A 12323-nucleotide genomic window follows, 5' to 3' on the forward strand; every position below is an offset into this window, starting at 1 on the left:
GCAGTGGTTCTCCTGGGCTCAGCAGAGCAGGTGTGTGCCTTGCCTGGACACAAGGCTTTGTCATTCTGTTGCAGAGGGGCCAAAAAGAGGAACAGGTGCTTTGCCTGGTGTTGGTGCTGTCATCCTTGATAGGAGCCTTGCAGTGTAGAACAAACTGGGAGTCACTCCAAATGTGGCAGAGACTGATGGGGCTCCACTGTTCTGATGAAATAAGTCGGCACAGCACCACTGGGCAGCTCAGATCTGCCAGTCACTTCTTTTTTTAGCATTCTTACTGAAAAGGTTTGTCAGAGCCTTTATAATGCAAAACTGCCTTTTGTCCTGATCTTGTTTATGTATCCCAACATTACCAAATGCCCAGTAACTGCCTCCCCTGTCCTGTTCATTTCCTTTTTCATCCATCAAGGTGTTTGACATTTATAGAATTTGTCAAAAAAGTAGTCAAATCCACTCTCAAGGGTCCAAAGAGGAAACTGGCCAGTGTCATATTGTCAAAAGTCATACACAGCCCAATGACACACTTTGACACCAAGATATGAATAGTAACTGAAGTACAAAAATTAATTATTATATTAATTCCTGTGCACAGAAAAATAACAGAAAATATTTCTCCCTCATTTCACATAGAAGTGGGAATGTTACAGAACCAAGAAAGCAGAATAATTGTTTCCGCATTACTACCTGGAAGATACTTCTCTTCTTCCTCCTTCAATGGCACCTTAAAACTGTGTAAAAAACCCCACAAACAAGTAATCCCAAAGTAGTGCTTTGAAAACCTGAAATGAGTAACTTTTCACCAGCCCAGCCTTTATGTGGGGCAGAAGCTCACTGTGCCTTTCTTGCCCTTCTTATTTGCCCACTGCTAGCAGTACTTAAATTTCCTTTGCCTATTGTTTTAAAGCAGCTGAGATATGTAACCCATGTAAGCATCAGCCTCTGAAAACGTGAAAGCAGTGAAAGTGGCTGAATAATCAGAGACAGTCCATGTGTTGGAAGCTACTTTATTTTAGGGCTACATGTGTATGTCCCTACAGTATGAGCACTGGCCTGTTTTCTTTCTCTTGCACCCTCTGTGTTGTTCGTGCCTGTCTGTCTGTCTCTTGTCGAGCTCAGGAAATGTTGCCAACTTCTGTGCCAAAACTAATCGTGTTACAGACCTTAAGAAGGACCTAGCACCTTTTTAGGTGAATTGGCTTCTTTTAACTTGAGTTGTACAGAATTTCCAAGGATTGTACCCTGGCCAGTGACTGATGTTGGCTGGCAGCAGGGGGAAAGGAGGGGTAAGAGTTGGCTGTACTGCCTGCACTTCTGGGAAGGGAAGGCCAGCTTTTTCCAGGGAAGGGCAGTTGGTTAGATGGCCACAGGATAGGAGTGTGTGCAGGAAGCTCAATATGTCAGATACTTTCCTTCACCTGAGAAAGAACTGTGAAAAATGTGTGGGCTAAGCTGCCTCTAATTTCATTGGGACACTATCCTGTAGTAAAATGCTATCCAATTCTGGACTAGGAAACATGATACTTGGTCTTCTTCAGCCCACTGGCTGGGGAAGAATATCATGGGTGAGGTGGGTGCTCATTGCAGACTGGAGGGCAGGCTGTGTGCTTTGGGTGTGTGGAGTTTTATACTTTATAAGGCAACATAACACTCCTAACAGGCTGTTGTCAACTTTTTTTTGGAACAGTGGCTGCCTGGATGTTTGTTCAGATTTTGGTTGGTTTTGGTTTTTTTGTTGTTTTTTGGGGGGGCTTTTTTGGTGATTTTTTTTTTTTGTTGTTGTTTTGATTTGGGTTTTTTTCCCCTCATTTGGCCCTAGTTATAAAGCCTTCCAAAACACTGGGATTACTTTTGTATAGCTTCTTTCATACTAATTTTATCTTCTTAGCCCAGTGGACTAAGAAAAATGGGTTAAATTCCTCTCACTGGAAGAGGTTTGGAAGATAGATCTCTGCATTAGGATCTCTGTTTCTGAAGAAGTACAAGAGCCTCAGTGCTGTGTGGAGGGGTGGATCATTGTCAGGAGTTTGGTTGTCTTTGTGCCACAAAATAGCTTGAGAATAATTTTTTCACGTTGATCTGCTCCTCTTTGACATCCACAGTGGCCTCTTCTGCTAACAGGCTGGAAATACATGCATAAAACAGAAGTCTTGGAAGGCCAGAGTCTTAATACAATGCAGGGATTTATAGAAAGAGGCAGCAAACCATAATTTCTGTGGTATTTATCCTTTTTTAGGTTGGAGTTTGATTGTATGTGTTCTCTTTTTTCCCCATGGACTTCTAAAGAGTTCACTCCTGCCTCTCTCTCTTCTACTTCCTTCCCCTTCCACCTGACCATCTTCCTCTTTTGTTTCTCCTCTCTCCCTCTCCAAAAGGGATATTAAGCCAAGACATGTTACTTGTGAAGAAAAAACAAATTGTTAGCAGGTGTTTAAGTCTCAGTTTTATAAGATCTGTCACTGGTTGACATAATTATACGTTTGGCAGATGTTTTCCAGCTTAGCATTTGACTTTTCCATTCTTTGTGGTGTTTGTGGTGCGGTGATGAGGGCCTGATGTTTATCAGTATGAGTTTGCACGCCCTGAGTGGGATAGAGAGCCACTGCAACGGGGGCACACTATGGTGAGCTCCCATCGGGTGCCCTGGTCTGTAAACTACAGAGTGTGAACTCCTGCAGTGCCAGTTCTGATCTTGCTGCTGGCATCTAGCAGCAAAGGAGACATAGCCTCGTGTGGGGGTCACACGTGGGCTGGATTTGTGGGCTAGGAACTCTGTACTTATGGACACAGGTTTGGCTTCCTACAAACATGGACTTGGCTCATTCCTGATGTACATGACTCAATGGGATGGTTCTTTTCAGGAAGCTGGTGATGGCCTCAGTGTTCTGCTGTGTGAATGCAGGAAGCAGAGATTTTATTCTTCTACCACAGCTACAAGAGAGTCTGAAGAGGGGAGAGATGGAAAGCTGCTGGGCACCATCCAGAGAATTTTCTACTTATGGAACTATATGGCCTTTTCCTTATGTCCCAGTCCCATTCCTTTCAATATTTTGGTCCTGAAGTCTCTTTGTTCAGGTCACAGTAGGGATGCAACATACAATACATTACATTTTCTCTACCTTTTTTAGGGCTGACCATACTTCTGCTTGGATCAATAGATTCCCTGGAACTCTCAGCATTATCACATACTTAGAACTGTTTCTGTATACTTTGGGATACCTCAGACTTGAATCCCATTTGTGCCCTGTTTGAGACCATGACTATTGTGTGTCTCTCACTTCTGTAGTCTCTTTCTCTCAGGACAGCTGCCATCTCTCATTTTCCTTCACCAAATGTTTTTGTTAGAGCTCATTGCAGGATTCTCCCCAACCCTTTGGGCTGCTGCCTTTTTGCCTTCTGTTTTCCTTCCTTATAGCTCTAGTAGTCCATTCACATTTGGATTTTGGTACATCCCTTACAACTTCTGTTGCCTCTGGGGGAAGGATGATGTCCAGCAACCCAAGCAGTACTCCTCCTTCCTCCCTCTTCTTGGTGATTGAGCCTGTGGGGAGGGTCGGGTCTGAGGAGATGGTTGGGGTTGAAGCAATACTGTAATTTTCTTGCTACCACTGCTGTCCAGCAGGGGAACTAAAACCATGTTTTTCTGTCTCAGCCACAGAGCAACAACAAAACCAGTATAGTAAGCACTGCAAAAGAAACACCCCCAGTGCAGACGTCCATGGTATCTTCCCCAACCGCTATTTTTTTTACTGTTTGGTTTAATTTTGATTTTGTCCTCTCCCCTTCTCCTCCCAAACCCCTTCCTGAGTGCTGCTTGTGTCACTCTGTTTCAGCTTATGTTTTGGCTTCGTTCTGTCTGTGTCCCTGTGCTGCTGTGGGGCCTGATCACAGGCTCTCAGGCTTTGGGATGGGGGTGCTGAGCAGAGCTGTGGTTGGATGTGGGGATTGCAGCTTGCCTGGACTTCCCCGTGTGCCACCCCTGTACAGTTCTGTGTGTCCCATTCAACTGCTCCTGCTGGCTTTGGGGAGGACGGTTTTGAAGAAGAGAGTGTCAAGTTCCATCCACTCTCCAACAGTCAGGAAATGGAGGATGGACTTCAGGACACCAGAGAAGAAAGGGCAGACAAAGGGTTTTTAGAAGAATCCTTTGCTGGCCTATTTGGCCTGCTCAGTTGAGTGGCTGATCTCCTGCAGCTCAGTGGTTTGCTGGGCTGGCATTTTGTTTGGCCTGTGTACAAGCTCTACAGTGGCATTCAAGTACATTGAATGGCACAGCTTGGGTGTGTGGCCTGCCTCAATGCCCTGGAAGATGAGGCAGCAGCGCAGGAGGTGGCAGAGGCAGATGGGTGAGTGTACAGCTCTGCCCAGCTCTGTCCCTGATGCCCTTGCTGAGCCACCCAGCATGAACAACAGCAGTGGGAGGAGATGGTGCAGGATCCTGAAGTCTTGTCCTGGTAATGAAGAGAGTGCAGGAGCTAGTTAGCACCCTTAGGCCTGGTAGCTGCTCTTTGTTGTCTGTCTCTGGAGAGTTGGATTTGGCATTTTTGGGGTGTGGGAGGGTGGGATTTGGTGTTGGGTTTTTTGGTAGGATGAAGGATTCTTGGGACACTTCATAATTTTCTGCTTTTCTTTCACTAGCTTTGTTCATGATGCTTTTGATATTGAGAGAACCTTTCTAAATTATTAAATATGGTTATTACTGAAATTGGAGCTCATTTCAGAGACTTCTAGAAAAATGTGCCTTTTTTTACATCTCCTTAGCAGCTCTTTTCTGAGAGGCATTGAGGTGATCTGGCTCATTCGTTTTTTTATTATGGAAATTATGAATGTCCCTTTTTTAGGGTAAAATACCAAGCAACCTTTCCAAAAAAATGGGAGACAAAGGCCCCAGCCCAGTAATATCCTTTCTTCCCCCTCTCCTCTTCTGAAGCATTTTCCAGTGAGGACGCTGCTGAGGGGTCATTACTTAATGCAGAGAGTGCAGACTGGCTGCTTGGTTGCCCTCTGGTGTCTGTGCCAGCCTGGTTCTTTGGAAGCAAATTGGGAATTATGAGCAGTTGCAGGGAAGCTGGGGGCTTTGTCTCCTTGTGACTGTAGCTTTTAGTGCAGCCTCTCTCTTAATGAAACCTGTGCAGGAAGTGTGTGCGCACGCACGCAGGCACACGTGTGCTGTTTGGAGTTTGTGATTTGATTTGATTTTTTTCATGTCAGTCACCTTTTCTCCACTTGCTGGGGAGTGAAAGTAAATGAGAGAATGCATTGGAGCTAGAGTTTAATGATTCTTCCATCCTTTCCTAGGAGCCTCAAACAACTGTTGTCCATAATGCTACAGATGGCATAAAGGTAAGGGATGGGAGTACTGCCAGAGAAACCTCTGCTTCTCTCTTGTCTTCGTGTGTCTTAATTCAGTTTCTACCTTTCCAATGTCTGGTTTGTAGCATGCTCCTGAATACTGCTGACAATAGACTAGGAGGGTTGTGTTATATGGCACTGTATCTCTGAAAGAGGCCAAGTAAAGACAACTGTTCAGATAATAACACATCTTTTCCTATTGTGGTGTATAACCACCACTCCGTTTCATATATGGGAAGAGGAACAGGAAATATAGGCACTTTTTTCTTCTGCAAATGGACACTTCCTCTGAGAAATCTTAGGAGCCTTCTTTAGCTTCTTGTGGCTATTCTTCCAAACAGAAGCAGCTCTCTATTAGATTTCATTTGACAGAGTTTGGTAACTTCCACACTTGTAAAAGCTCTGGGTCAACAGCTCGAACATGCAAAAGCTGAGCAGAGATGCTGTTATGTTATGCTTTGTACTTGGCCTGCTTACATCCAAATCTTCCTCGTATCATCCTCTCCCTTCCATCCCTGCCAATGTTTTTGTGCTTTTCACCATCTTTCTTGACAAAGAAATCAAACTATTTGCTCATGCTCCCGACTACTGATGCCTGGTAATACTTTGTTCTGCCATGCAGGGTTCCACAGAGAGCTGTAACACCACAACTGAAGATGAGGATCTGAAAGGTAGGTATTTTGACTGTAATTTCTAATACAGTTAAGTGTAGGCAAGGGATTCTAGAGATTCAGTCATTGCCCTGAACTAGCTTCCCAGATTTCTGTGTCTGACCGAGTTCTTAAATTCGCCATGACGCTCTCATTCCTGTCACAGTGGGACCGTGCATTGGGGAGCCATCTGACTTGGCCTCTGTGGTATATAAACACTGAGCTAATTTGTTTTTGTCTTAGAGTTGGAATTATTTTCTTGCATATGTCATAATCTGTTCATCTCCAGTCCATTTCTAGGTGTGGAAAATCCCTACCAGTCACTTGAGATTTGGACTTTGCTTGTGTTTTTGTGCTGCCTTGTAGATTACAGGGAGCTGAAACCTCTCTGTTACTACTCAGCCTCCCTTTTCACCCCGTTCTGGGAATGATATGCAAAGACTTCCCTTGGGTTTTTTTTCTCTTTGGGTCTACTTTTTTTCTAAGATGACGATCATTCTCAGCCTGTTGTCCTTGACTGAGATACCAGTAGAGGGAGAGGCTGAGAAGAGATTTCATGTCTTTCAGTGGCCATATCATAAATATTCTGTGCTTGTAAAACTCCTTAAATGAAGAAGCTCCAAGTTCCATATCTGTTTGTGTTGTTTGAGCAGCTATCTTTTGCCTAACCTCCCTAATAAAGGAGAAGCAGACATCTTCCTGAATAAACAAGTTTGGGATTGGTGAAGGTAGTTTGCATTCTGAGACAAATATGTTAATAACTTAATAATTTTGAGGCAGAGGTATTCTCATTCTCCTTGTAGTTCATCTGAGTTACATATCCAGGGAAAAAATCAGTGCTGACCCTGTGATGTAGCAGCAATGTCACCTCTGTCAGTGGGGTAGTTCCTGATGGTTTTCCTGTGGCATGTCACAAGCTGGTGGCTCCTCTTCTGAGGAATCACAGGGAGCAGAAACACATTCCATGAGTGAATAAGTTCTACAACACAGATTGTTTCAGATAAGGCCTGGCCTCATTACAAGACAGTGTTCTAGCTCCCACCTTTTTGCCAAAGAGTAATCCGTGGTTTAAGAACCTAGCTTTGAGGGATGGGAACTGGATGGGTTTTATAGTGCAGTAATGATTTTGATTTATCATCTCTGCTGGATAGCCATCCAGAATCTTGTCTCCTGTGGCACTTTTTATTCTGGAGAGGTCCCATGGTTGAGCTAGCTGAGCCAATGTGTGTTTTAAGTCAGGAATACAAATGCTGCGAGGAAAAGAAGTCAAGGACTGGAACAGAAGGTGGGGAGGAAGGAAGGCAGCTGGTCAGTGTATAGAGTTGTATAGGGATACATTGCTACAGATCAAAACTATGTTTTGGTTTTTTTGGCAGAGGTTAGAAAATTTTGTTATGATTTTAGTAGAAGGGAGCATTTGAATGGTGATTGGGAGGGAAAGAGTTTGCACAGTAGTGGTTTGTGCTGTGGCCAGCTCTGGTAATTTTAGTCCTCCAGTTTTAAGCGTAGCTGTGTTCATCAGTGTTCCTTTTCCATTCCTGCCCTTCCACATTTTAAGACAAGCAAGCATTTGAGCAAAACTAAGTAGACCAAAAGGTTTGGGAGTGTTGGAGTTCTCACTGTTCTGCTTAGCTCTTGGAAAAGGGAAGTGCTTGTGCAGGTTCCTCTGCCAACTTCTTGTTTTAAATTGACACCAACACAACTCTGCTGTGCTGTGTCTTTATCCATCAGTGACAGTGCCTCAGGGATATGTTGTTTCCACTGTGGTGGGGCTTAAGGCAGTGTTTGTCCTCATTCTTCCTCCACCCCCTTGCCCTTGTGTCATTCTAAATTGCACAGCAGGTTCATGTTGTAGAGCTGTCTACTTGGCTTTGCCCTGGAGGATACTCCTGCATGTTTTGTGCCCAGCATTGTGGTTTCTTTAATGTTCTCCTATTTCCTTTCTCTTTTTTTATTTACTGAACTTGCGTGTTTTGTTTGTGTTTGTGTTTAATTCCCTGCCATGCTAGCTCCCCCTCTCTCCACCGGGGACGGCAGCTCAGTGCTTGAAGGACGGAGGCACAGTGAGAGCAAAACACAGACTGAGTCCATGCAGTCCCAGCTTTCTCTCTGTTTCTCAGCCAGTAAGTCCAGGGGTGCAGTGCTTCACAGCATCTTTTTCCCACCCCTTCCTCCACCATTCCCATTTCTCCTTACCTAAGATTTTTCCTTTCCTCAACTTCCTTCCAAAATGTTGATTTTTCATTTCCAGTACTCCAGAATAAAAAGAAATCATCTCCCTTCCTGCAAAATACCCTCCTTTACACATTGAAATTTTCCAAACTTTTCCTTCCCTTTCTGAATAAAAAAACAAACCCAGAACTTCATCCTAGCTAATTTCATTCCTTTGCTTTTCTCTCTGCAGAGACACTGTCTTTTGGGGTTTCCTTGGGCAAGTCACTGCATCTCTTAGTTTTCCTTGTGGTAAATGGGGTCAATGGTGGAGGGGATGCATGAGGCTGAATTCAGTCTCGCTTGTCAGAACTTCTGAGGACCTCAGACATGGATGGTGCTCAAAAATACCAAAGGAACAAAAACCGCTTTTTCCAGACTACTTTAAGGTGCTTTGAAAGGGAGGCTGTGGCTCCTGAAAGACCCAAAGCATTTTTTAATCCATTATCAAGTGCTTTGAGTGCAAATCCTGGGATAAGCTTTGAAGAGCATTTGTCTGTCGTGAGCTTTACCTTGTGTGTTTGTCTTGCTAGCTCAGTTAGCTGGTATCATGGTTAGTAGGGTTTTGTAGTGCAGTAATGAATTTGATTTACCATCTCTGCTGGATAGCCATCCAGAACAGGTATTTGTCCAGAACTTTGTCTCCTGTGGCGCTCTTCATTCTGGAGAGGTCCCATGGTTGAGCTAGCTGAGTGTTGTAAGTCAGGAATACAAATGCTGCGAGGAAAAGTAGTCTAGGACTTGGAACTATGAGTCACAGTCTATGAATTATGGTGAGTTCTGCCTGATATCTCCTGAACTTGCTAGCTCTGTAGAGGAGCCTGTGGCTGAAAAACTCTGAAAATGCATATGAAAAAAGCTATTAGGATGGAGAAAATCTAGGTGGAATTCACAGCTTTTCTCCTACACAGGCATACTGTACTAGCTGCCTGACTATTTAAAGCAATAGGAGAAGGACATTTAGTGTAAGCTGGGAATATCTGGAGTATTTGATTCTATTCAGGTCAGTCTAGGAAGGAAGAACCAGGTGTGCCCTCTTCTGTCTCTTCCTGTCATATTTCCCTGGTTTTCTACACACAGCATCAGTATGTCATACAATGCAGCAGTTGGAGCATCTTTGTTACTTGCTTTTGAAGTAGCTCAAAGGATGTCAGACTGCTGGTTTGTAAGGTGCAATGGGAAAGGTGTTTTGCCTAGCCAGAATGGAAGGGAAATGATCTCTTCTCAAGTACTTTTTGCTGTGAGCTGTCCATCACTGCTGTTGTTAATTCCTTCCTCTTGCTCGTAGCAAGGCCCTGCTTGGTACACTGAGGAGTGCCGAAGCACTTCTCTGCCAAGTGGGTCAGTGTTCTCCCACTTTGCTTCCCTCCAAGTTGAGATTGCAGTGATTTGGATATCCCTGCTTTCTTTAACCCAGTCTTGTATTTGCCCTCGTGCTGCTCTGTCACTGCTCTGACCATTGTTTTAGGTCACCCTCAAACTTCCTCCAGCATTAGTGTAATTCCCGCTGTGCTTTTTGCACCAGTGCCCGGGTGGCCCCTGGCAAGCAGTGTCTGGCCAAGCGATGTGACAGAGGCAGGAGAGCAGGTGCAAGTTACTGGGATGTGGCTGTGTCTGTGTGCCGACCGGGGCTGGGGCTGTGTGTGTCTGTACCTCTTTGTTGTTTTTATTTTACTTTCTAATTTTTGCTTGTTTATCATTTTAACGCTCACGTTTGTTTTGCAGCTACACAGTCTTGTGAAGAGAAGCTCCATGCCTGGGACAGCCCAGGGCAGACATTGGAGTTAGAGCGTGCTCGGTCGGAGCCGTTGCTAACTCCGGTAGTTCCCTTTGTACTTAACCGAGCACCGTGTAAGTTAGCAGCTGGGTAGCAGTAGTGGAGTAGTGCAACTCGTGCTAGTTTCCCTAGATGTAAAGCTCCCTCCTCTCCTCCCCTGCCCCTCTCCCTGTCTGTGCGAGCCTGGCCGAGGCTGAGGGCTCCGGGCTGGCGCTATCGGTGCCGGCGGGGCGCGGCCCAGGAGCGGCTGCGGGGAGCGGCGGCGGCCGCCGGGGGGCGCCACGCGCAGGGGCGGGGAGCGGGGCCGCCCTCAGCCCGTCCCGGCCTCTGCCCGTCCCGTCCGCCCCGTGCCGGGGGCAGACAGAGCCCGGCCCAATGTTGCCCCGGCCTCGGACGGTGCCCGCTGAACGTGCCCGCGGCGCTCCCCGGCCGGCAGCGCTGGCCATGCTCGGTGTCCGTGCTGGTGCATATCGCCCCCCGCTTGTGCCTCTGCCGTGCCGGTTTGGAGGCCCCGCGGATCCATCGGGAGTGGCAGACGCTAATGCCGGCCCCGGACACCCTCCCGTGTGCCGGCTGTAGCTCGGGATGTGTAGCGAAAGGCAGGAAACGAGCACAGTCTGGTGGGATGGACTAGTGTTAAAGGACAGGCCTGATGGCATTGCATCAAGGCACCTTGGAAGGGGATGCAAATTTCCTTAAGATGAGCCAGCACCCCGTGACTGTGGTCTGCAGGCTCCCTCACTCATCCCAAATGCAGCCTTTACAATGGACTCTGTCTTCTGGACATTGGTAGTGCGTGGTTGGGAGTCCAACAAGTCACCCTTCTTCACGTGAAAGTAATCCCAGACAACTGGCTTGTAAGGACATTTTTCACAACAGACATAGCCCACTGTGTCATTTTGACTCATTCCGTGTGTACATCTTTTCACATGTGGAAGTGTATGCAGCCTGCATGGCAAAACCAGCCACCTTCTTGTTGTGAGCCAGATGTCCCCTATCTGAGGGGTTTCTGAGGCTGGCTCAGTAGTAAAATTCTCTTAACTGATTTCCAGAGTGGGTACAGACATCTTTCATAGCCAGTGAGATTATTATCTTGTTGCTCTTTGGCTGCACTTAGCAGTGGTGGGATGAGGTGCACATGTGGATAAAAGCTTAGGGATGGGGCGGGGAGCAGAATAGCATCTTCTGGCATTTAGAATGGAATTCAGCTTCCCCGACTTGAACATCTAAAGATGGTAGGTTGGATTTAAACACCATCCCCCTAATAATAGGCATCTAAGATGCCTATGTGATTCTTCCAGAAATCCCAATTTCTTTCAGTGCCCAAAGTGGACTGGTTCTATTTCAGACACCTATATTTTAGATGCTGAAGGGCACAAGAATGGCACTTCTGGTGGTAGGAATTTTATGTTATCTGATAACATTGAAAAGAATGCTAGAGAACCTCTTAAATGTTTGTATAATGTGCAGAAGAGTCTATCTACAGGTGTAGGGAAGGCTGAAGAGATGTGAGGTTGTATATATCGGCTTAGGCATGGTAGTCAGAGAATGGAATTGTGTTGTTTAACAGACCTGATTTAAACTTCGTAAATGTTATGAATTCTTAAGACCAGCATGGATAATGGAACACTGCAGAGGGGATGGGGCCTGGGCAATCTGCTGTGGAGAGCCAAGAGAAGAGAGTGCAGAGGTGCTGGCCAGATGGGGGCCAAACAGCAGTAGACAGACAGCCCCTGTCTTCATTCATCTTCAAGTGTAGTATACTGGGCTGGGTTAATGGCAACACTGCCAGGGTGCTGTAAAGAATTGTGCCATAGGGATTGGCAGAAGCTAACTGCTTGAGGAACAGTGTGCACACTCAGACATAGCTAGGACCTGCTCATCCAACCCATCCATCCTGCTGCAGCTCTTTCTAGCTTGCAGAAGCCATCCCTACATGTCCCAGTTGTTTGTTTGCAGCATTCACAATAACTGAGGTGTTGATGATGGTGATAGGCAAGTTGCTGGGAGACTCTTTCCAATTGGCTTGATCTGTGTGGTAGCCAATTGTATATGGCTACTGTGGTGAAGGTTTTCCACGTCTTAAGCTGCCAGGCAAGTACTTCACATGGGCAGGGTCACTGGCATTCATTGGTCAGATTCCCCAGGAGCAGTTTAGGCTGTCATTCAGAAGACACCTTTAGTGCCTTAGACTTCTAGAAGAAAAAAATTGAATATGGTCTTTATTTCCTTTCTCCCTGCATTATGGGATCACCATTTCCCTTTCATACCACTGCCCCCCTATTCTCATGTGGATGACTGTCTTTACTGCATATCTCCAGAATGCAGGGAGCAGCATT

General features: G+C 45.9%; 1 protein-coding gene across 7 annotated transcripts in view; it reads left to right on the plus strand.

Moving 5' to 3' along the window:
- Positions 1-12323, plus strand: part of CAMK2G (calcium/calmodulin dependent protein kinase II gamma) — a 115134-nt gene that overhangs the window by 95878 nt on the left and 6933 nt on the right. For 2 of the 7 annotated variants that reach the window (XM_056494344.1, XM_056494345.1), the window contains 3 exons: positions 5293-5337; positions 5969-6017; positions 8006-8119. In XM_056494344.1, coding sequence (XP_056350319.1) covers positions 5293-5337; positions 5969-6017; positions 8006-8119 — 208 coding nt within the window. Of the gene's footprint in view, positions 1-3646; positions 3716-5292; positions 5338-5968; positions 6018-8005; positions 8120-9932; positions 10059-12323 lie in introns of all 7 variants that reach the window. The other 5 variants (XM_056494349.1, XM_056494350.1, XM_056494351.1 and 2 more) reach the window with 4 other exon arrangements.

Source organism: Oenanthe melanoleuca, chromosome 6 (assembly GCF_029582105.1).
Source record: "Oenanthe melanoleuca isolate GR-GAL-2019-014 chromosome 6, OMel1.0, whole genome shotgun sequence".
Taxonomy (NCBI): Eukaryota; Metazoa; Chordata; class Aves; order Passeriformes; family Muscicapidae; genus Oenanthe; species Oenanthe melanoleuca.